We start from the raw sequence: 23343 nt of genomic DNA on the forward strand, positions 1-23343 counted from the left end.
AATTTGAACTGTAAGTAAAATGTTATATAGTGGTTAGAAATTTACATAAAGGATTTAGTGATCGTTATAAGTGTTACAGTTTAGTTTTATATGAACTACTGTGCTGACTGGCTCTCTCGCTTTAGGACACGTCATTTGTGGAGCGCCATGCGGAACTTGTCTTGACACACTTGAATGACAGGTAAAAGACCAATCAGAGAAAGCCGTTCTTGTCAATTCCTGACACAGAGCCAATAAGCGCCCTCTCCACGTGGATAGGCGGGGCTTGTGCATAGGGAGGGTTGTATGTGAAAGTGTGAAAGGTTTGGAGTGAGTGAGCCGCCGATGAATTACACTGGTAATATTACACATTTATAATTTATAGGATAATTTATCGCAACTATATGCTTTTATTTGCATTGAATTTATTTATGTGCTATGCATAATGAACGAAATTATCATTTAATAGCTTGCAAAGATGTGAGGTGGTTGTGATGTTAGCTAGCAGCTAAGTAGCAAATAGAGAGTTTTATAGGTGTATTAGTTAATTATTATTAATATTCTGTGAGGAAAACACTGTTCATTTGCACGTTGAGCCAACATTCACACCCTACGTTGGTTTCTTAGTCTTTATTTGTGTGTTAGAGTATCACTTCATAGGGTTTTGTACAGGAATTGTGCACATTAATGGCAAAGATAATGACTCTTCCTGAATTCATAGAGATCTGACACTATAAGATTATATAAAATACAGATACAACTGCTTTACCTCTGAATGTCATGTTTGATGTTTAATTAATAAGCAGAACCTCTTATCAGATCAAGAAGTTGTTTCAGGGTTGCATAACATGTAGCCTAGGAATTAAGTTTGCATAAAAATTGGCCTTTAATGTTAATGTGCAAGAGAGGAAAGTCCTGTTTTCCATAGCATATGTCCCCTCTAATGTTTTGCTTTTTGTCAGGTATCAAGAGTTAGTCCTGCTTCTTCCCGTGTGTTAAGATGACCAAGCTGGGCTTCCTGCGTCTGTCCTATGAGAAACAGGACACCCTGCTGAAGCTGCTCATCCTGTCCATGGCAGCCGTCCTGTGTGAGTGGATCCACATCCCTCTATGACCTGCCTCTCAATGGATGTGCTATAAATGTACTGTCCTTTTATTCTGTCTGTCTTTCTTTTTGTTTTCTTTCCAGCATTCTCCACCAGACTGTTCTCTGTCCTGCGGTTCGAGAGTGTCATCCATGAGTTTGATCCGTGAGTACAGTTGTTGGGTCTTTATGGTGATTGGAGCAGTCCAAGCACATGTTTGATGACTTTTTGTTCTGTTTCATCCACAGGTATTTCAATTACCGAACCACTCGCTTCTTGGCGGAAGAGGGCTTTTACAAGTTTCACAACTGGTTTGATGATCGTGCTTGGTATCCACTGGGGAGGATTATAGGAGGCACCATCTATCCCGGTACAGCTGAATGACTCTGATTTTACAACTAAAAGTAACATAAGAATAACTGTGTTTTTCATCCTCTTACATCTCCTTAATCTCTCAAATGAAGTTATGGCCTTAAATCATCATCACTCCAAACCCTTGTGACTCCCTTTCTTCTGTGGAGCACAAAAGATGATGTTAGCCTAAGTGACCATTAAGACTGGCAAATAAAATGTCATGCTCTAAAATACGCTGAATAAACTACGAAACATGTAAAAATATTCAAAGACATTCATTTATCGCATGTTTGCAAAGAAAAGCAAATGTTAAACTGGGTTGTTGCAAAAGCTTTCAGTGTGAACAGCCCCTTAGGTGGAGGTCTTTGACCGCTGCGTCTTGCTCTCTTATCAGCGTTTCTCAGATTAAGCAATGGGCTTTAAAATGGTTTGTCAGAGTTAAATTTGAATTGTGTGTCTCGAGATCCTCACGTTGCGTTCCATTCTGTTGTACTCCGTCTGTTTGAACAGCCCGTGCGCTCGATGTCTGAGCCGTTTCACCACCTAGTTCAACCGAATACCACTACAATCTGGGAATATTTATACCGTACAAACAACTGCAATGAATGAAAAAAAACTAAAAAACTGGCTTTTCTCATTCAGTGGGCATTTTCAAACCGGGATGGGCATTTTTCAAGCGCTTTACACGATTTGCCTACTACATTGAGATTCCCTTCTTTATTGGATAGTTGAGAAATGGCCATCCTGGTTTGTAAATGCCCACAGATTTGGAAACGCTCATTATTGTTCGGCAGAGACCTATACTTCAGTTCAACACCATGTTAACAAATGTGTACTGTAGCATTTTCCACATTCCGCATTTTTAACATTTGAAAATATGAACCAACTAAATCTTTATTTTATTATTTCTTTTTAATATGTGAATTTAACAGCCAAGTATGTTATTGCATTCCTCTGACTATAAGATTCGAATTTAATTTGAATTTTGGTAATATTTGAGGTAAAAATTCAAATTTAGTTTCTCAGCCCTATTGACAGCCCTAGTCACCAAAAGATACAATGAAGGTGAAGAGTGACTGAGGCTAACATTCTGCCTAACATCATCTTTGTTGTTTCATGGAAGAAAGGAAGCCACGAGGGTGAGTAAACAGTGACAAATTTAGCGGTTTTGGGTGTAGTATGTTTTTAAGAAAATGTAAATGTCATGTTTATTCATCATGTTTATTTTTTTCTGCAGGACTGATGATAACGTCTGCGGCTTTATACCATGCGCTACATTTCTTCCACATTACAATCGACATCCGCAACGTGTGTGTGTTCCTTGCCCCTCTCTTCTCCTCTTTCACTGCCATAGTCACCTACCACTTCACCAAAGAGCTGAAGGTCAGATGAACCACAGCACACCCTCTTCTTGCCACCTGCTCATTATTGATCTATCTAGCAGTCTGACTGATGCTTTATTTTTGCTCATTCCAGGATGCAGGTGCCGGGCTTCTGGCTGCCGCCATGATCGCTGTCGTCCCTGGATACATCTCGCGTTCTGTGGCGGGCTCATATGACAATGAAGGTATCATCTAGATTCAAAATGTATTTTCGCCAATATTTTATTTACACTTTTAAATTTGTTTTATTTAGCAGACAATTTTATCCATAGCGACTTGCAAACAAGAATAGCAAAAGCAATTAATCTAGGGGAGAACACAATACAAGAGGTACCAGAGTAGTCAAACCAGGGAATTTAAAAAAGGAATTTCCTGAGCTGAAAACATCATGGAAATGAGTTAAACAGTCATGGACATTTCCACAGCGAATAAAACTTAAAAAGTGCCATCTCTATAAAATTATTTTTAAAAATCAGGAATGTCATAAAAATCATCATGGAAATTAATTGGTCAAAAAGTGTGGGAACCCTGTACGATGCTAGAGTAGAAGTGTATAAAATAATTCTCTAATATTGTATTCCTCTTGTGATATGAAGGAATCGCCATTTTCTGCATGCTGCTGACGTACTACATGTGGATCAAGGCGGTGAAGTCGGGCTCCATTTATTGGTCGTCCATGTGCGCACTGGCTTATTTCTACATGGTGAACAGCATTTAAGATGCAGTGCCTCTCCTGATATTGCATTGTTTTAGAGCCGCTAATTTACAAGCTGAACAAATCATGCTGTTTTTCAATAACACAGTACTTGTATGTTTTGTTTGTGTGCTGTTAGGTGTCCTCCTGGGGTGGTTACGTGTTCCTGATTAACCTCATTCCCCTCCACGTGCTGGTGTTGATGCTCACGGGCCGTTTCTCTCATCGCATATATGTGGCGTACTGTACAGTTTACTGTCTGGGTACTATCCTCTCTATGCAGATCTCCTTCGTTGGATTCCAGGTAAGAAGTTGAACAACAACTTGTCTTCATTCAAGAACAGCAGCAACTGAATCAAGCAGCAGAAGTTACAAGGGCTGTAATTTGATTAATTGCCTAGTAAGGAAAATTCCTTATTTCGGAATTTTGCGTATGGGTTAAATTCATACATTTTAAAATTGATAATACTAAACACATTAAGTTGATAGCGCTAGTACTAAACCATACCCATAATATTCTCTTTAAATATTATATTCTTATAAAAAGTCTTACCAAAAACATACAATCTCTCTTTCTCTCTATGCAGCCTGTCCAGTCCTCTGAACACATGGCTGCTTTTGGAGTCTTTGGCCTGTGTCAGATTCACGCCTTTGTCGATTACCTCCGTAGCAAACTGAACGCACAGCAGTTTGAGGTTTTGTTCAAGAGCGTCATTTCGCTAGTCAGTATCATCCTGCTCTCTGTGGGTGGGGTACTCATGCTGACAGGTGAGACACGTCCCTATACGCATGCACAGGTGCTCATATCTGAACAAAATTGTGCTCATTTACGAATTCATGCTCTACTTCTGCTGACTGCCCTGGTATTCAAATATTTGTGTTGTTGGGAGTATTATTGTGTAGAAATATAGTGTCAAAACAATAATCAATGGCTCTCATGTTTTAATGAATGGCTGTACTTGGTGGGATGTGAGTATTAGTAATAATTGGTGTAATATGTACTTACATTTTGTATCGGCTTATTTAAGGGAAAATCTCACCTTGGACCGGCCGTTTTTACTCTCTGCTGGATCCATCATACGCCAAGAACAACATCCCCATCATCGCCTCTGTGTCTGAGCATCAGCCCACCACCTGGTCCTCCTACTACTTTGACCTGCAGCTGCTGGTCTTCATGTTTCCAGGTATAGCGCCCCCTTTGGTCACGTATTTACACTCGCTGCATATGCAGTTTATCTAATCATTCTGGTCTTTCCGTATTACAATCTCTGCTCTCTTGTTTCTCCAGTTGGCCTGTATTACTGCTTTAACAACCTGTCCGACGCCACGATTTTCATCATCATGTATGGAGTCACAAGCATGTACTTTTCAGCTGTGATGGTAAAATATGTTTACTTCAATCAATGTCATTACAAAAGTCAAAGTTGTTGTTTGCTTTGTTGTCATTTCTCTCCTACTTTGTGTAGGAAGGTATAGGAGTATAACATCTACATTCATATCCTAGTTGATTGGAGGGAGTGCTTATGATGTGACCTTTGACCCAGGTTTTACCTTTCCTGCTCAGGTCCGTCTCATGTTGGTTCTGGCTCCCGTAATGTGCATCCTGTCTGGCATTGGCGTTTCTCAGGTTCTCACCACTTACATGAAGAACCTGGATGTCAGCCGACCGGACAAGAAATCCAAGAAGCAACAGGACTCCACTTACCCCATCAAGAATGAGGTGAGATTGGTGTGCTGTAACAAATATGTCTTAGCAGTATTAAAGGTTAATTGGTCAGAGCCATGGCACAGTTGTTGGAGCACATCCTGCTCACCCACATGAGCAAGCATCAAATTAGACTTGCAACATGTCCCAGTCCCCATTCCCATCTCTGTTCCCAATCATTTTCTCTATTCTCTCTCCTTTATCATTGATGTGGCCTGTTTTTATTTTTTATTTTTATTTTAATGTTATAGATAATTACTTTAAAATTATGGTTCACTCACTTATTTACTATGATATAGTATTCAGGTTCATGGTCAATGTATTCATTCTTTAAATATAGAAGTCAACGCCCCTTTATTTGTTTATTCAGTGACATTCTGCTCTGGTCTACCTGTAGGTAGCGAGTAGCATGATTCTGGTCATGGCGTTCTTCCTCATCACATACACCTTCCACTCCACCTGGGTGACCAGCGAGGCATACTCCTCCCCCTCCATCGTCCTGTCCGCCCGCGGTGGTGACGGCAGCCGCATCATCTTTGATGACTTCAGAGAGGCTTATTACTGGCTCAGACACAACACACCAGAGGTCAGTGACAGACATCATACCTTCAGATCAAGACCATTCTGTCTCCTTTGATTCAAAACAGTTTCAGCCTTCTCGTCTTTGTGTATTTGTGTACAGGATGCTAAAGTCATGTCATGGTGGGATTATGGGTATCAAATAACAGCGATGGCCAATCGAACGATTCTGGTTGACAACAACACGTGGAATAACACGCACATTTCCAGAGTCGGCCAGGTGAGGATGCACGCATTTATTAAGATGCTGTTTACAGAATGCTGTTGTACAATTCTTTTAGGATTATTCATGGGTTTTTTTCCCCCTCTTCACAGGCCATGGCGTCTACAGAGGAGAAAGCCTATGAGATCATGCGAGAACTGGATGTCAGCTATGTCTTGGTAATCTTTGGAGGACTGACAGGATATTCATCAGATGGTACGGTCTATAATTCAGAACTCTGATCCACTTGGAGCCAAAGAAATCGGCTTTGTATCCGTTAACATTTAGAATATCATCTTTTATTTTTTTATCATCAATTAATATTTCATGTCTATTTATTCATTTATTTGGTAATTAGCAATGTAATAAGCAGGACTGATATCCCTTACTCATGTTTGCTGTATATTTATTTGTTTAGATATAAATAAGTTCCTGTGGATGGTCCGTATCGGAGGCAGCACAGACACAGGGAAGCACATTAAGGAACACGACTACTACACGCCCACCGGAGAGTTCCGCGTGGATCGGGAGGGTTCCCCTGTCCTGCTCAACTGCCTCATGTACAAGATGTGCTACTATCGCTTCGGCCAGGTCTACACTGAGGCTAGTGAGTATCACATTGCAGAAATAGTATTGGTTGTAACTGCCAATGTTAAAGTTTTCAACAAAAAAACATCTTAAGAAGTTCTAGCCACTAATTTGAGGCATAAAACTGCCAAAAAGGTATTTAAGTACATATATAAATTTCTTTCCAGAGCGCCCTCCTGGTTACGACAGAGTTCGTAATGCTGAGATTGGCAACAAGGACTTTGAGCTGGATGTGTTGGAAGAAGCGTATACTACAGAGCACTGGCTCGTCAGGATATACAAGGTACACATGAACTCTCCTGTAAAGCTGTAACCAGTAATGTTTTACATACAGCGATTTAAGGAATATTTCAGGTTCAATGCAAGTTAAGCTTAATCTACAGCATTTGTGGCATAATATTAATTACCACAAAAAATTATTTTGACTCGTGCATCCTTTTCTTTAAAAAAAGCAATAATCTGGTTTACAGTGAGGCACAATGGAAGTGAATAGGGCCAATCTGTAAATGTTAAAATACTCATTTAAAAAGCATAGACACAAGACGTAAACAAAATGCAAGTTAACATTATTTTTAGTGTGATAAAATCATTGCTAACCTTTTCTTTGTAAAGTTATAGCCAATTTTACAACTTTGTTGCTATGATGATGTAATATCAACTAACCCTGTAAAAATGACGATATTATAAACTTTACAGCTCTAATAATACGCAAGTTTTAACAGGAGAATGAATGTATGATTTTATAAAATTATAAGCTTCACCGTTTTGCCTTTTAAACCCTCCAAAAATTGTCCCCATTCACTTCCATTGTAAGTGCTTCACTGTAACCTCGATTTTTGCTCTTGTTTGTTTTGTTTTTTTTAAAGAAAAATAGGGACGAGTCGCAATTATTTTTTGTTAATCAACATTATGCCACAAATGCTGTCGACTGAGCTTAACTTGTATTGATCCAGAATATGCCTTTTAAGATCTGCTCCTATTGAGATAATCACGCCTTTTTCTACTTTATTTGTGCAAATTTACAGCTATAATCTGATCATTTTAAGACCCTATTCTCAAAATATTATGATTTGAATCTTGGAACGCTATGACCTCTCGTAATTTTGACTATTCTCAACATATTACTATTTTAATCTCATAATGTCATGACTTTATTTGCAATCTTTTTTTTTCTTTCTTTGTGTGTTAATAAAACCGCATAACTGATGATCTCTTGCGTCTTCTACCCAGGTGAAAGACCTCGACAACCGTGGCCTCTCAAGAACGTAAAAACCCAGAAGCTCATAACCCCCCCCCCCCCATTGCGCACATGGCACTGAATGTCTGCGGCCCCCTTCCCCTTGATTTGAAGAGAAAGCGTGAATACTTTTTATACTTTTTGTTGCAATTGCTAAAAGAGATTTTCTTTTTATACCTTTTTTTTTTTTTTTTTTTTTTTTTTATTTCATTTACAAATGTGATACTTTGTCTGTACTGGTGGCACAAGGTGTCAAACTCAATCACCTGAGAAGGTGACTTAAGGTGAGAAACATTTCTGCAATCAGCTGGCCAGATAACGATTTGATTTGTGTTTAAATGGGTGAATAAAGGAGTGACTGGGATACAATTTATCAGCGTCTTTCTTTTTAACCAATAAGAATCACATGTACACAAGACCCCTAAGACCTAAACCCCCTGAAGTCCAGATCCAGACCAAGACCTGCTGGCCCAAAAATGAAGCTGTCCATTTTAATATATTGAGAAATTGAGAAAATTCTTCTAACACTGTGCCACTTTGTTTTGAGAAGTCTCAAGACTAAGACCAAAAGATCAAAACTCCACTCTATAGTCATGTCAGCTAAGAAGCCAAATCAGATGTTAGAGCTATTCGATTTAGATCTTTTCTATTTAGAATATTTTAAATCCTATAATGGTTAATAAAGTATATCACACTGAATTTCCCATTATTTTCAGTTCATGTAACAGGCAAAAACGAAGCAAAACATCAATGTACAAAAGTATTTGTACGTTGAGAACTATCACAAGCTTATTTTCATGTTCTGTCGCCCCCTACTGTCCACTAATAAGACCTCAATTGGTCGTGCTGTGACGTCTTTGTGAGCATGCGCAGATTGCGCACTTGACAATGAGAGTTTACACTTCGCTGTAAGCGGCGTGTCAGAGTGGAAAGGTGATTGCAGTGTTATTGCACACTGCCTACTTGAGAGTCTGACAGCAATGGCAGCGTGGCGAAAATTGTTCGCCTCCGTCTCTGCTTTCAGAGCGATGAATGCGCCCTGCCGGAGTTTTAAAAGCAGCTGTAGCAGAGGAGCAGAGAAGGACTTCTTTAAAGGTGATCTGAATATACCTTAAACAATCGTATTTTCTGCGTATATCAATGTGTAAGACGTTAAACTCTTCATATATATGACTGTGGCAAGAGTCTCTGGATCCTGATTTTCCCAATCCTACTATGGAAAAGGGTGCGCTCATGAATATTTATTTTGTCATGCAAACATTCCTGTTAGCGTTCTGGAGCGGCCTATCGTGCATCAGAATTAATATTCATGAGCCAAGCCTTCCTCGCAGTATGATTCGTCCATTTGCCAGCTGAGTAACGCCCACTTGCAACCGCCTACTTTTCAGCAAATCACTGAAGTATTCAGAGACGAACGTGGTAATTTATATTCATGAGCTAAACCTTCATCATAGTATGATTCGTGTTTTGCCACAGATTTGGAGGCTCAGTTTCGGTCTTTCCGTGAGAAAGCGGCTGCAGCGATGCCCGGCAGTGACTGGAGCCCGTTCGAGCTGAACCCCGGGCTGCCCCCAGAGAGGGCTGATGTGGTAATAGTTGGAGGTGGGGTCGTGGGCTGGTCCATTGCGTACTGGCTGAAGAGGAAGGAGACAGTGCGAGATGCTCTAAGAGTGCTGGTGGTGGAGAAAGACCCGACTGTGAGTTTAAAAAGGACACTTGGTGGCTATTGAGCTGCCTACCTAGACAGCATTTTTGAACACCCCTGGCAAGTGCAACATTTGTGGGGTACCTTTAGATGCATTCCGAGGCAGCAGCTTTCTAGGTAAACAGCTCATTGGATTTTGACACTGCGGAAAGCTCTACAATCAATATTTTAGAATTAAGCATCACAAACAAGAAAGTTCCAGAAAGTATTATGGTACTAACATGGTGTTTTGGACATGGTACCATGGTAATACCATGTTTTTTGTTTTTTTTAGACATGTACTGTATAAATGCTGTCATTTGCACTTATACTGTTATGATATTAAACGTGTGAGAAGGTCAAATGCAGTGTTTTATGTGAATGTTTGGGGGTTGTAAAAATGTATATAAAAACATATTCACATTTTCTCTTTTTGCAGTATTCTCAGGCATCAACTGTGCTGTCATGTGGTGGAATTCGACAGCAGTTCTCCTTAAAAGAAAACATCCTGCTGTCGTTGGCTTCAGCTGATTTCATGAAGAACATTAATGTAGTATCACCTATATTGCATATTATTTCTGACTTGCTTTATAACAGCTAAAAGCAAAAAAGCACTACGCCATATAGTAAATCCTTAAATCTTTTTTTTTTCTTTCTTTTATTCCCTTTTCTCCCAATTTGGAATGCCCAATTCCCACTACTTAGTAGGTCCTCATGGTGGCGCGATTACTCACCTCAGTCCGGGTGGTGGAGGACAAGTCTCAGTTGCCTCCGCTTCTGAGTCAGTCAATCCGCGCATCTTATCACGTGGTTCGTTGTGCATGACACCGCGGAGACTCACAAAATGTGAAGGCTCATGCTACTCTCCGCGATCCATGCGCAACTTACCACGCACCCCATTGATAGCGAGAACCACTAATCATGACCACGAGGAGGTTACCCCATGTGACTCTACCCTCCCTAGCAACCGGGCCAATTTGGTTGCTTAGGAGACCTGTCTGGAGTCACTCAGCACACCCTGGATTTGAACCTGTGACTCCAGGGGTGGTAGTCAGCATCAGTGCTCGCTGAGCAACCCAGGCCCCCAATCCTAAATTCTTAAGCCAAGTGTGGGGATGAATTAACACATTTCTGTAAACTATACAAAACTATACAAAATTAGAATGTAGAATTAGTTTGTAACTGTGTTTATTACTTAGTTGTAATAATTTGGAGTGGGTTATGGTTTAATAGTGAAAAGTATATTTGTAAATGTGCTTTTCTATTGCAATGCCACAGGATCATCTTGGGGTGATAAATGAAGACCCTGTAGATCTACAGTTTAATCACTCAGGATATCTCTTCCTCGCCAGCGAGAAAGTAGCTCATATCATGGAAGAAAACTACAGCACTCAAAGGTGAAAATTTGACAAATTACAGCACTCTCTCTCACATTACACCTCTATCTCTTTGTCTTATTTCTTTTAAAAACATGCGACACAAGAAAAGGTGGCTTATTGGACCCTAAATTTGCCTGATCATAGACTGAGCTCAATTATAAATGCAGATTTCCATATAGAAAACAGTATTATGTGTAGTCTATGGCAGGAAAATGATTGCCAGTGTGCAAACTCAACTTTTTCTTTCAGTTGCTAAACAGACTCATGATACAAAAGTTAAAGTTTAATAAAACTTGTTGTTTATTTCTTTGTATTACTGATTTGATTTGGAGATACGCTGGTGCTAAGGTCACCCTCCTGTCACCAACACAACTGAAGGAGCGATTCCCTTGGTTGAACACAGACGGTGTTGCTCTGGCCTCTCTTGGTTGGTATTCAGTTTTCTATGCATCAGAATGTCTTAAATTGTTGATACATCTCCCGCTTTGTCTTCATTACTGAGTGATGTATTTATCCCTCACTAAGGACTAGAGAACGAGGGCTGGTTTGATCCCTGGTCTCTCCTGAACGCTCTCAGACGTAAGGCTGTGTCTATGGGCGTGTATCAGTGCTTTGGAGAGGTCACAGGTCTGCATTCATAACTTAATATGTTAAAGTTTGTCAAATTTTACTACAGCAGTGGACTTTAACTGCATTTGGTACTGTTTTAACTAACTTGTATGTGTTGGTGTGACTGGAGTGTTTTTTATGTGCAAACTTTCTCACCTTTAAGACTCATGTTGTTTTACTTGAATATTATTTCAGGATTTAGATGCTCCACAAAGATGGCAGAAACTTTAGATGGAGACTTTTTTAATGTCAATAGGATAAAATATGTTAATGTAAGTACATATGCCTTTTATTCTCTGCACAAAATTTGAGACATGTTGTTTAAACAATACCTTTGCATTAATATAAGATTTTTTTAGGACATCCTACACAACACACTGTTTTTATAGACCTGAGATTTCTTGTTGTAGAGTTTAAAGGGATAGTTCACTCAAAAATGAAAATTCTCTCATCATTTACTCACCCTCATGCCATCCCAGATGTGTATGACTTGCTTTCTTCTGATGAACCCAAACAAAAATTTTTAGAAGAATATTTCAGATCTGTAGGTCCATACAATGCAAGTGAATGGTGACCAAAACTTTCAAGCTCCAAAAAAACTCCAGTGGTTTAATCCATATCTTCAGAAGCGAACTAATCGATTTTTGGGTGAGAATAGACCAAAACATCTTGCCATTGCATTGTCTAGGCACCATCATCATTTCAAGCTCGATTACACATCCTAGTGCTTGATGCATGCGCAGAGCGCTAGACGGCGCTAGGAAGTGTAACCGCACTTGAAATCATGATCGTCAAGACTGCAGATGTCAAGATTTATTGTGAAAAGGAGTTATATTTTAGTCTGTTCTTACCCAAAACCGATTGGATCACTTCAGAAGACCTGGATTAAACCACTGAAGTCATGTGGATTACATTTATGCTGACTTCATGTGCTTTTTGGAGCTTCAAAGTTTTGGTCACCATTCACTTACATTGCATGGACCTACAGAGCTGAAATATTCTTCTTAAAATCTTTGTTTGTGTTCTGCAGAAAAAAAGAACGTCATACACATTTGGGATGGTGAGTAAATGAAAAAATGTATTTCATTTTTGGGTGAACTGTTCCTTTAACTGCATAAGTATCATTATTAATATATGTTAATATTATTATTAATCAAATTAATCTTGTGTTAGGTACGGATGCCCAATAGTTTGGAGTACCAGCCCGTGGAGTGTGCAGTTGTGGTGAATGCAGCAGGTGCAAACTCAGGAAAGATAGCTGCCATGCTGGGCATAGGATTAGGCCCGAAACAAAGTATATCTGGAATTCCATTACCTGTTGAACCCAGAAAGAGGTTAAGATTTATGATTAGACACACCTTGGAAATTTTTCTTGTAAAGCAATAGTTTTAATTTGCTTTTTTTCATACCTCCTTAGCATTGCCAAATATTTTGAAATATATGACACTTATTTGTGAAATTTTTTTTTGACTTTGGGCATCTCTCACAGATTTGTTTATGTGGTGCATTGTCCTGATGGCCCAGGGTTAGACACTCCATTTCTGATTGACTATTCAGGGGTTTATTGCAGACGAGAGGGACTGGGAGGAAATTACATCACGGGAATGTCGCCAGAGGAGGTATGGGCAAGTTTTAAGGGGCTGATATCAAAATTAAGTCTTGACCTCAAGCTGAGTTTAATTTCAAAAGTATTCTTTTTGTTGTTTTTATGCATATATTCCTTTTACCTTTTGCAGACAGAAGAACCAGATATCAGTAACCTTGATGTGGACCATGAGTTCTTTCAGGAGAAAGTCTGGCCACATTTGGCCCACCGTCTTCCTGCATTTGAGAGTCTGAAGGTTAGAATGATCAAAGACAGGAATTCAGTTTGAGCAAAAGGGCGAGTTGGTAGAAATTGCTTTCTGTACTGATCTGGAAATCGACACCATATTTGATTTGACGTGAACAAAAACAAGGCTGTGAGGGATCGAAATATGTCATGCATTTTATACCTGGGTGTCAATTATTCAGCTAATTGGACATTAAAAAACCCTTCATCTTTCCACTGTACTTCTATCCCTAATAGCCTGCTCCTATCTCCTAAAGAGGTTTTTGCTGTAAAGTGTGACTAAATTCAGCCGTTCAACTGATTTCAATAAACCCAGCTTTTGGTTCTGCCTTTTCTCACTTTTATAGTCCATTTTTGTCAGGTTTCAAGCGCCTGGGCTGGATTTTATGACTACAATACCTTCGACCAGAATGGCATTATAGGACAGCACCCTCTGGTGACCAACATGTACTTTGCCACAGGCTTCAGTGGTCACGGTCTACAGCAGTCCCCTGCAGTCGGCCGCGCTGTGGCTGAGCTGATTATCGACGGGTGCTACAAGACCATTGACCTCAGTGCCTTTGATCTTAAACGGATCCTCCTGCAAGAACCCATTCTGGAACGAAACATCGTGTGAGGAGGAGGGAAACATTTGAGAAGATGATAACTGTTTGTCTGTACCCTCATTAGGCAGGGCAGTATTCGCCGTGATCTCCAAGATAAGGACCTTGTCTGTGTAGTTCAGACAGATCTCTGAAACTTGAATCCATTTTTAGAAGAATGAGATCAGTTTGGTTAGCAAATCCTATGAGACTTGAAATTATTAGGATATGAAAGAGTGAGAAACGGTATGTTTTGACAACACGCATACTGCACAGTAAACATTTGAAGTCTTATAAGATGTAAGGTCATTTGGAGTTCATTTGCGTCTTTTGATATTTTGGAAATGCATATATTTAAATATATACGGAGTATGAAATAGATCATGATAGACAGATCAGAACAGGAGGATGTTAGAAGATCTGTAGATCTTAAGTTTTACCTTTCAGAATGAGTACCAAAGGTAATCGTGAACTTTTTAAAGGTTCACCCCTAAATCTTGTGGTGAGTAATCAAACCTCATGGGTTGAATTTTGTATCTGTGAAGTCTTTAATCTGTTTATCTTATTCTTATATTTTGAAATGCTTATTGACATGGATGTGAATACACATGAATTGTAAAAAATTAAGTTGTATTGCAGCATGCATTTTTACATATATGGGATACTTTAGAATTAATCAGAAAAAAAACTAAATATACAAGCTATGCATTAAGTCCACATATTTACAGCATCTAACAAGATTTCACTTTTTAATAAAAGGCTACAGAAACCTACATAAAAAGTGGTACTTTGCTTGTTTTTTTCTGCAGACTTAACACTTACAAATTTATTAGTGCAATCCCACCACAGCTAAGCAATGCCAGTAAATGACTAATACAAATACACATGCTACAGTATATTAAAACATGGTTTATTAAAGTTATAAAGGAGTATAAATAATATTTGACTGATTAAGCAACACAGTATAAAAATCTGAATTATTCATCTCTTTGCCTTCTTTGCAAACATATCCATGACAGATGTTGACTTGCGTTTTACACCTAGAAAGAAAGAACACAAAAATCATTATCAAAGTCTACTCAAGTAAAAAAACTCAGCTTAAGACACCAACAATAAACTCTGATTTCCTAATATTGTTGTAAGTGGCCTAAATACCATGTTTCACAGTTTTGTCCACATGGTCTTCTGGAGATCGCTTAGCATATGCTGCTTTCATTCTTAGAATGTTCTTTTTATAAATAACCTCGTGCTGTACAATCGGTCGAGGATAATCATTTCCCACAATGCACCCTGCTTTCTCCTGAATGCTCAGAGGAGCTTTCCAGGGTTCATAGATGTACTCAGGAGGAAATTTCTTCAGCACCGGGAGGTATTTCCTAGAAGACGTATAAGCCAAGCTGAGTTAGCAATTAGTAAGTAGTCAATTAGCAGATATTTTTATCCAAGGTGATTTTTAGTATACTTTTATATAAGGACAGTCTTTTTCAAGAGCACAGTGGTGAACAAATAGTTTGTGGATCACCGCTTGCAGGGTTCAAACCTACGGTCTTTCAGTGACCAGACCTATGCCACCTTACAGAATGTAGAAAAAACACTAACTTGATGTAATCCCCATATTTGTCAGTTTTCTTTCCGAAGGCGATAGGGGAATAGACCCTGAAGTACTGATGGAAGAACGCGCTGGCTGAGAGCCACTGCCAGTTTCCGGCATTTAATGACCAATCAGCATCCAGCAGTAACTTTTCAAATACCTGCAAATGACAGTGGCCAGAAACATAGCAGGTTACCAACTATATCTCTGATCTATGGTACAATAAAGCACAAAAAAAGTACTGTTGCGGTAGTTCCATGTTACAGTAATGATGTCAGATGGTAATACCATGGACCAGTGATTACCATATGCTAGGGCTTGGTATTCAGATTTCTAGATTCGATTCGGATTTACAAGCTCTCGATTCGATATCGATTCATATGGGTATATTTGAGTTATAAATGTCCATTTTTTACATATTAAATAAATTATCTCCCAGCTAATGCTGTTAATTATAGAGGGGACCTTCTAACATGGTACATTACTAAGCTACAGTGGATATAAAATGTCTACACACCCGTTAAAAAAGCAGGTTTTTGTTTTTGTGTTTTTGTGAACTATGTATTAGTTCAGGGATGTGCACACTTATGCAGTTAAGTTATTCTAAGTTTTTTTTTTTTTTTACTGAAATGTGTCACTTTGGTTTTCAGTGGCATTGCATAGGTTGTAATTTTTACATTAAAGGTGCAAAAAGTCTGATATGATTTATCTTTGACATCACAAAAACCTACACAAGGGTGTGTAGACTTTTTTATATCCATTGTATTCATTTGACTAATTATATTTTATTTGTTTTTTATCATTTTGGTCACATTTTAGCTTTAAAATTTTTTTACAAATCCATATATTAAATCAATAAATGTGATATTATATTGCATATTTTTGTTACATGATTATTGTTTAATGCATAATATATACTATTAACAAGTATGTACATTGATTGTGCTAAAAATAACTGAAGTACTAAAAATTGGCACGGTCTCTTTAAGAAAACCGGCAGTTCTGTAAAGAGCATTGTAGAGAGTTGCGCATATAGTAAAAGACTGATCTTGGGATTTAAGAATCAATATCAAGATTGTTCAAAGGAAGATCATGATACATCAGAAAATCAATAATTTTACCTAGTTAACCTATATACCATGGTATTTAACATGGTACTCAAGGAACTTCAAAGAATACCATGGTGTTACTATAGTACATTTCCAGAAAAAACATGATATTACCATGGTAAAATGTCTAAAAACATGGCAATTAAGGTATACTGCACCATTTTGTAAGTGCTAAAAATGCCCATTATTCCAATAATCCTATATTTTTCTATAAATATAACTGGTTTTGGTTTGTGGGTAAATGGGCCTTTTGGGCACAAACCTTTTGTCCCTCCTCCCAGCTTATCCACAAGTCTCCTCGAGTCAGGAAACAGGCGACTGCATGCCGGGCCAGGTGATGGATCCAGCCCTCCTGTTGTAACTGTGTCATTATGGCATCAATGAAAGGAAAGCCTGTACGAGCCTGAAAACACATTCGTCTTTAGGAGTTGCTCAATAATTGTGTGATATTAAGATTATATATTAACAAAGGCAAGAAAAGCTCTTTAATGGATTTATTCAACTTTACCTCTCTCCATGCAGCCAGGTGCTCGGGGTTATTGTCCCAATCCACCTGCACACAGTGAGGATTACCTTCCATTTTGTTAAAGTTCGGGATTCCGACAGCTGTGGTGTAGAAAAACTCTCTCCACAGCAGCTGTCCATGCAGTGACACTGGAGGTGCAGAATGCTTCTTCTGCAAGAGATACCACACTTTCAGTACAACACCTGGATAATAACTATAGTTAAGAAGAGCAGTTAAAGGTGCACTCAGCGATTCCAGAGAAACACTGTTGGTATTCAAACTCAACTGCCAAAACAAACACCCACCCCCTTGAGTGCTCCTTTGGAAGCTCCGCCCCCACCAGCTCCAGACTCACAACTCTCCTGTTACTAAATCTAACATCACAACAACAGCATATATGGGTTCTGTGAAACGTAGCAAAATTTATGTTACCCACCTATCGAGAAGAAAAAGAGCAACTTCTGCATTAGTCTTCAAGCCTTTTACCTCTCGGAGGTCTCTCCACCGCTGAACAGCCATGCCAATTTTGACACGGCTCCTAGCCCTCGACTTATCATAATCCTTCTTTTTTAGTTTATATTCGTCTGACATTTTTCTCTTGGTCTGTTTCTCAGCCATTTGTCCTCCTTGGAGTTTAGAAAGTTCGTATCAGCCAGATTTGCCGTCGCTCTTCTAATGAATTTCCCTCTCGCTCTGCCCCCACCCCCATCCTGTGCACGCGCAAGAACCACCCCTTGTTGCTGATTGGCTGGAGTAGTGTTTTTGTCCCATTTACAGAGCCAGGGCTGTGTAAAAATACTAGATTTTTTTTTCAGCCCACCAACAGAACGGACAGCAGACTGAGGAGATATTTGCAGAATTTGACAAAAAGGGTATTGGATTAAAATTACTGAGTGCACCTTTAAAAGTGAATTTTTACAGCACAGAATTTGTCCAACTTTTGGGATTGTCTGACATACCCCTCTGTACACGTCTGTGAGTCTCCACCAGAAGGTGCGTGCAGACAAGCAACCGAATCGGACGTAGGGACTGAGGACGGTGGTGCTGGGGATCAATGAGTTGGGGGACGTCTGGGGTTTTTCGAAGCTGCACACCCACTCCTACAATTTATCAAGATAAAATCCAAAAATGTTTTTCACCAGTCAAAAGATTTGCAACATAATGTACCACCTCATATCTTGATATCTTAAGACTTTAGCTATTCATCTGTTCTCTCTCTCTCTCTCTCTCTCTCTCTCTCTCTCTCATATATATATATATTTATTTATGTTGTTAAAGGGATAGTCCACCCAAAAATAAAAATTCTCTCATCATTTACTCACAAATGCCATCCAAGATGTGTAGGACTTACTTTCTTCTGCTGAACACAAACAAAGATTTTTAGAAGAATATCTCAGCTCTGTAGGTCTATACAACGCAAGTCAACAGGGTCAAAAAAGCACAAAAAGGCAGCATAAAAATAACCCATAAGACTCCAGTGGTTTAATCCATGTCTTCAGAAGCAATATGATAGGTGTGCGTGAGAAACTTATCAATATTTAAGTCCTTTTTTTACTATAATTCTCCTCCCTGCCCAGTAGGTGGCGATATGCACAAAGAATGTGAATCGCCAAAAAGAAAAGAAGAACACTTATGAGAGAAGAGCACTTAGGAGGGCTGTTTAAATGTAGATATTTATAGTTAAAAAGGATATAAATATTGATCTGTTTTTCACCCACACCTATCATATCGCTTCAGAAGACATGGATTTAACCACTGGGGTCATATGGATTACTTTTATGCTGCCTTTATATGCTTTTTTGAGCTTCAAAGTTTTGATACCTGTTGACTTGCAATGTATGGACCTACAGAGCTGAGATATTCTCCTAAAAATCTTAATGTGTGTTCAGCAGAAGAAAGGAAGTCACACATCTAGGATGACATGAAGGTGAGTAAATGATGAGAGAATTTTCATTTTTGGGTGAACTATCCCTTTAACAGCTCAGGCACTGAGAGGTGTTGTGGTATGTACCGTTCTCTGCATGTGCTCATCCAGTCTGCGTAGAGCTTCCTGCTCGCCACCTGGAAACAGATTTGGCCCTAAAGATGATGTGTCCAGCCCAAGGTCCTCAAGAGTTGGAATCCCATACTCCTCTTCATGATTCTTAGAAAATGGAGTGGAGACACCTTCCAGAAATAGTCATTGGAGTGAAGTGAAAATTAGCAATCATTTCACTTATCATCTGGCATGGTGTCCAACACTGTTGTGTATGATAATAAGAATAGTTTTCAGAAATTGTTGTTTGATTGATCAGCCAATCGTGTGGCAGCAGTGCATAAAATCAACCATCAGAATGGGGAAAAATTGTGATCTCAGTGATTTGGATTGTGGCATGAATGTTGGTGCCAGATGGGCTGGTTTGAGTATTTCTGTAACTGCTGATCTCCTGGGATTTTCACCCACAACAGTCTCTAGAATTTACTCCGAACTCTACAATTGTGGTGAGAAGAATAGCATCTTAGAATGCTATTCTGTGATGAGGGTTGGCGCACCCCCAGATCATCACCGATCCTCCACCTGGTCATCAAATGGTTAGACGGAGACCTAGAGAGGCCTTCAAGCCAGTGTCTCGCACCCACTGTGAAATATGGTGGAGGATCGGTGATGATCTGGGGGTGCTTCGGCAAGGCTGGAATCGGGTAGATTTGTCTTTGTGAAGGACGCATTAATCAAGCCACGTACAAGGTTATCCTGGAAGACAACTTGCTTCCTCCTGCTCTGACAATGTTCTCCAACTCTGAGGATTGGTTTTTCCAGCAGGACAATGCTCCATGCCACACAGCCAGGTCAATCAAGGTGTGGAAAGAGGAGCACAAGATCAAGACCCTGTCATGGCCAGCCCAATCTCCATTGAAAACCTCTGGAATGTGATCAAGAGGAAGATGGATTGCCACACGCCATCAAACAAAGCCGAGCTGCTTGAATTTTTGTGCCAGGAGTGGCATAAAGTCACCCAGCAACAATGTGAAAGACTGGTAGAGAGCATGCCAAGATGCATTAAAGCTGTGATTGAAAATCAGGGTTATTCCACCAAATATTGTTTTCTGAACTCTTCCTATGTTAAAACATTAGTATTGTGTTGTTTAAAAATGAATATGAACTGGGGGCCTGGATAGCTCAGCAAGTAAAGACGCTGACTACCACACCTGGAGTCGCAAGTTCAAATCCAGGGTGTGCTGAGTGACTCCAGCCAGGCTTCCTAAACAATCAATTGGCCCAGTTGTTAGGGTGGGTAAAGTCACGTTGGGTTAACCTCCTCGTGGTCGCTATAATGTGGTTCTTACTCTCGGTGGTGCACGCGGTGAGTTTTGCGTGGATGCACGCTCAACAAGCCACGTGATAAAATGCACGGATTGACAGTCTCAGACAAGGAGGCAAATGAGATTCGTCCCCCGCCACCCGGATTGAGGCGAATCACTACGCCACCACAAGGACTTAGAGCGCATTGGGAATTGGGCATTCAAAATTGGGGAGAAAAAAATGAATATGAACTTGTTTTCTTTGCATTATTCGAGGTCTGAAAACACAGCATCTTTTGTGTTATTTTGACCAGTTGTCTTTTTCTGCAAATAAATGCTCTAAATGACAATATTTTTATTTGAAATTTGGGAGAAATTTTGTCAGTACTTTATAGAATAAAACAAAAATGTTAATTTTACTCAAACACATACCTATAAATAGTAAATCCAAAGAAACTTATAATTTTTCAGTGGTCTCTTAATTTTTTCCAGAGCTATATATATATATATATATATGCAACAAACAAATATTTTGTGATGTAAATGCAAATATAAAAACTAAAACAGTAATAAAATATAAATACAATGAATTATATATTTAGAGTATAATTATAATGAATTGTTGCAGCGTTTGATTTTGTTTTCAGGATATACATTTTTTTTTTTTTTTTTACTGGAAAACAAGAAAGTGTAAATGATGTTTGTGATTTTATTGATACCTTTCATGTCCTCTTTGGTTGGGGCAGGAATAGGTTTTTTAGGGGGCCCGATGGCCTTGATCACACTCTGGAAGCGAACGTAGGTCAAGGGAGGCTTTCCGTTGTTCTCTTCAATAATCCTATTTGAAAATGCAGATGAGTATTTTCCATGCATATTTTCAGCAGAATATGATTTAAAAATTATAACAGGCTACCTGTCAATATTGTAGAGAGTGTGGGAAATCTTTGGAATAACTTCCACACCACATTTTTTAGCCAACTTCATGACCTCCTTGTCTCGGCTTTGACTGTATGGCTCTGTATCAACCTCAAAAGTCAACCGTGTGATCTTCCATTTCTCTAAGAGTTTTGGAAGGACCTCTGTGGGTGACCCTTTGACAACAAAGAGCCTAAAAGAACAAGATACACAAAACATAATGACATCAGTTTTAAAGATATTACATGTACAAGCACACAAAAAAGTGTAGTTGCATAAGGAGAACAAAGGTTGACAAACGTGTTTAAGTTTTATACTAAAAGATGGAGGAACCAACTTTCAGTTGCCTCTTATAACCCTTTTTTTTCCTCTTCCTACCTGGAGTGGAGTTTCTTCAGACTGGAGTCCAGGTCTTTGAGAGCTTCGATCAGAAATCGCCATCGGTTAATGCCGATGTGAGTGTTGTTGGGGTACCAGGGGTCCAGTATGAATAGAGGGTAGATGTTTCTGCAGTCTTTTAAGGCAGCAATGAGAGCAGGGTTATCATGCAACCGCAGCCCCTTGCGGAACCAGTAAATGCAGTTTTGGCTCATGATCGCCTAAAATTACAAAAACATATTACAGTTGACAAAAATTAGTTTATAGATGTGTTTTGCATTAAACTAGCTTCTGCATGGGTTATTGGCTTTTTTAATATGCATTTTCACACATCTGATGTATGAAAGTGTGATAGTGTACAAATCTCTTAATTGCTATTTTATCATTGCACTACAATGTATACAGCAACTTTTAGGCTGTTTATCCATAGCACTCTTAGTATATTATAAATAAGAAATTTTCTGTATTTACTGTAATGCAACAAATAATGTAAAACAACAAACAAATATTATGTTATACTATTTGTATATCGTATATATTTTGTACAATCAAAAGTTAGTATATCGTATATAGTCCATTTGCTGTATGTATTGTAATGTCACAAATAATGTTAAAGAAATATTCCGGGTTCAATACAAGTTAAGCTCAATTGACAGCATTTGTGGCATAATGTTGATTACCAATTTTGACTCGTCCCTCCTCGAAGTAGGAAAAATCGAAGTAACTGTGAGGCACTTACAATGGATGTGAATGGGGCCATTTTTTGAAGGGTTTAAAAACAGAAATGTGAAGCTTATATTTTTTATAAAAAGCACCTACATTAATTATTCTGTTCAAACTAATTTATTATTTGAGCTGTAAAGTTGTTTAATTAATCATTTTTGGGTTTGTTGATATTACATCTTCATGGGAACGAAGTTGTAAAATTAGCTATAATTTTACACAGAAAATGTTAGTTAGTAATTTTATCACACTAAAATCATGTTAAACACATATTGTTTGTCTTGTGGCTATACTTCTGAAATAGTGAGTAACGTCTTTCGAAATGGCCACCATTCACTTCCATTGTAAGTGCCTCACTAGCCCAGAATTTTTATTTTTTTAAAGAAAAGGAGGGGCAAGTCAAAATAAATTTTTGTGGTAATCAATATTATGTCACAAATGCTGTCGATTGACCTTAACTTGTATTTAACCTGGAATATTCCTTTAAGCAACAAACATGTGATGTAAATGCAGACATAACAACAAAAACGGTAAAAAATAAAATACAATAAAAAATAAAAATTGCGAGTAGTATAATCAAAGCATATATAATAGTGTTTGTATTTATTGTGTGTGTTTACTCCTTGTGTATACTAACTTCCATTTAAAGCCACTGCCGTCATATTAAGGTGCATTGGAGAAATAAAACTAAACAATACAGTAACAGGGCGTTGTAAATTAATATATTTACTTACTTTTTAATGTATTTCCAAACATCCACTGATAAGAAGACTGCTTTCAGAGGTTCGTCCTGTGTTTTGTATAACGATGCCTATAAAGGTTTTGTAACAACTGTTGTACAATCGTTACAAAACTTGTAATTCAGATGCACGTGTCGATTCTGGCCAATCACGCTCGCTTCAGCAAACACACACCGTTCACGCTGTTGTCATGTGGTATCTGTTACTTTTCTCC

At 38.7% G+C, this 23343-nt stretch overlaps 3 protein-coding genes across 3 annotated transcripts; 2 read left to right on the forward strand and 1 right to left on the reverse strand.

Moving 5' to 3' along the window:
- The first annotated feature begins 251 nt into the window (after window positions 1-251).
- LOC127433321 (dolichyl-diphosphooligosaccharide--protein glycosyltransferase subunit STT3A-like) lies at window positions 252-7868 on the forward strand. Its single transcript, XM_051685116.1, has 18 exons — window positions 252-337; window positions 942-1067; window positions 1169-1229; window positions 1313-1434; window positions 2656-2801; window positions 2895-2985; window positions 3397-3503; window positions 3634-3798; window positions 4082-4262; window positions 4523-4678; window positions 4783-4874; window positions 5059-5214; window positions 5597-5785; window positions 5882-5998; window positions 6094-6196; window positions 6399-6587; window positions 6736-6851; window positions 7799-7868. The coding sequence occupies exons 2-18, from the start codon at window positions 980-982 to the stop codon at window positions 7835-7837; spliced, it is 2118 nt and encodes a 705-aa protein (XP_051541076.1). The 5' UTR covers window positions 252-337; window positions 942-979; the 3' UTR covers window positions 7838-7868.
- Window positions 7869-8377: 509 nt separating this feature from the next.
- On the forward strand, window positions 8378-14670 carry foxred1 (FAD-dependent oxidoreductase domain containing 1). Its single transcript, XM_051685118.1, has 11 exons — window positions 8378-8900; window positions 9282-9502; window positions 9929-10039; window positions 10768-10886; window positions 11201-11295; window positions 11394-11495; window positions 11673-11749; window positions 12651-12811; window positions 12967-13096; window positions 13214-13318; window positions 13670-14670. The coding sequence occupies exons 1-11, from the start codon at window positions 8786-8788 to the stop codon at window positions 13922-13924; spliced, it is 1491 nt and encodes a 496-aa protein (XP_051541078.1). The 5' UTR covers window positions 8378-8785; the 3' UTR covers window positions 13925-14670.
- A 108-nt stretch (window positions 14671-14778) lies between these two features.
- Window positions 14779-23268, reverse strand: cry5 (cryptochrome circadian regulator 5). The gene is made up of 11 exons (XM_051685117.1): window positions 23124-23268; window positions 21667-21887; window positions 21287-21481; window positions 21093-21211; window positions 19106-19260; window positions 18054-18194; window positions 17098-17265; window positions 16852-16992; window positions 15489-15640; window positions 15045-15265; window positions 14779-14929 (listed from the first exon to the last, which is right to left on the reverse strand). The coding sequence occupies exons 2-11, from the start codon at window positions 21879-21881 to the stop codon at window positions 14871-14873; spliced, it is 1566 nt and encodes a 521-aa protein (XP_051541077.1). The 5' UTR covers window positions 21882-21887; window positions 23124-23268; the 3' UTR covers window positions 14779-14870.
- Window positions 23269-23343: the final 75 nt, after the last annotated feature.

Source organism: Myxocyprinus asiaticus, chromosome 43, assembly GCF_019703515.2.
Source record: "Myxocyprinus asiaticus isolate MX2 ecotype Aquarium Trade chromosome 43, UBuf_Myxa_2, whole genome shotgun sequence".
Taxonomy (NCBI): Eukaryota; Metazoa; Chordata; class Actinopteri; order Cypriniformes; family Catostomidae; genus Myxocyprinus; species Myxocyprinus asiaticus.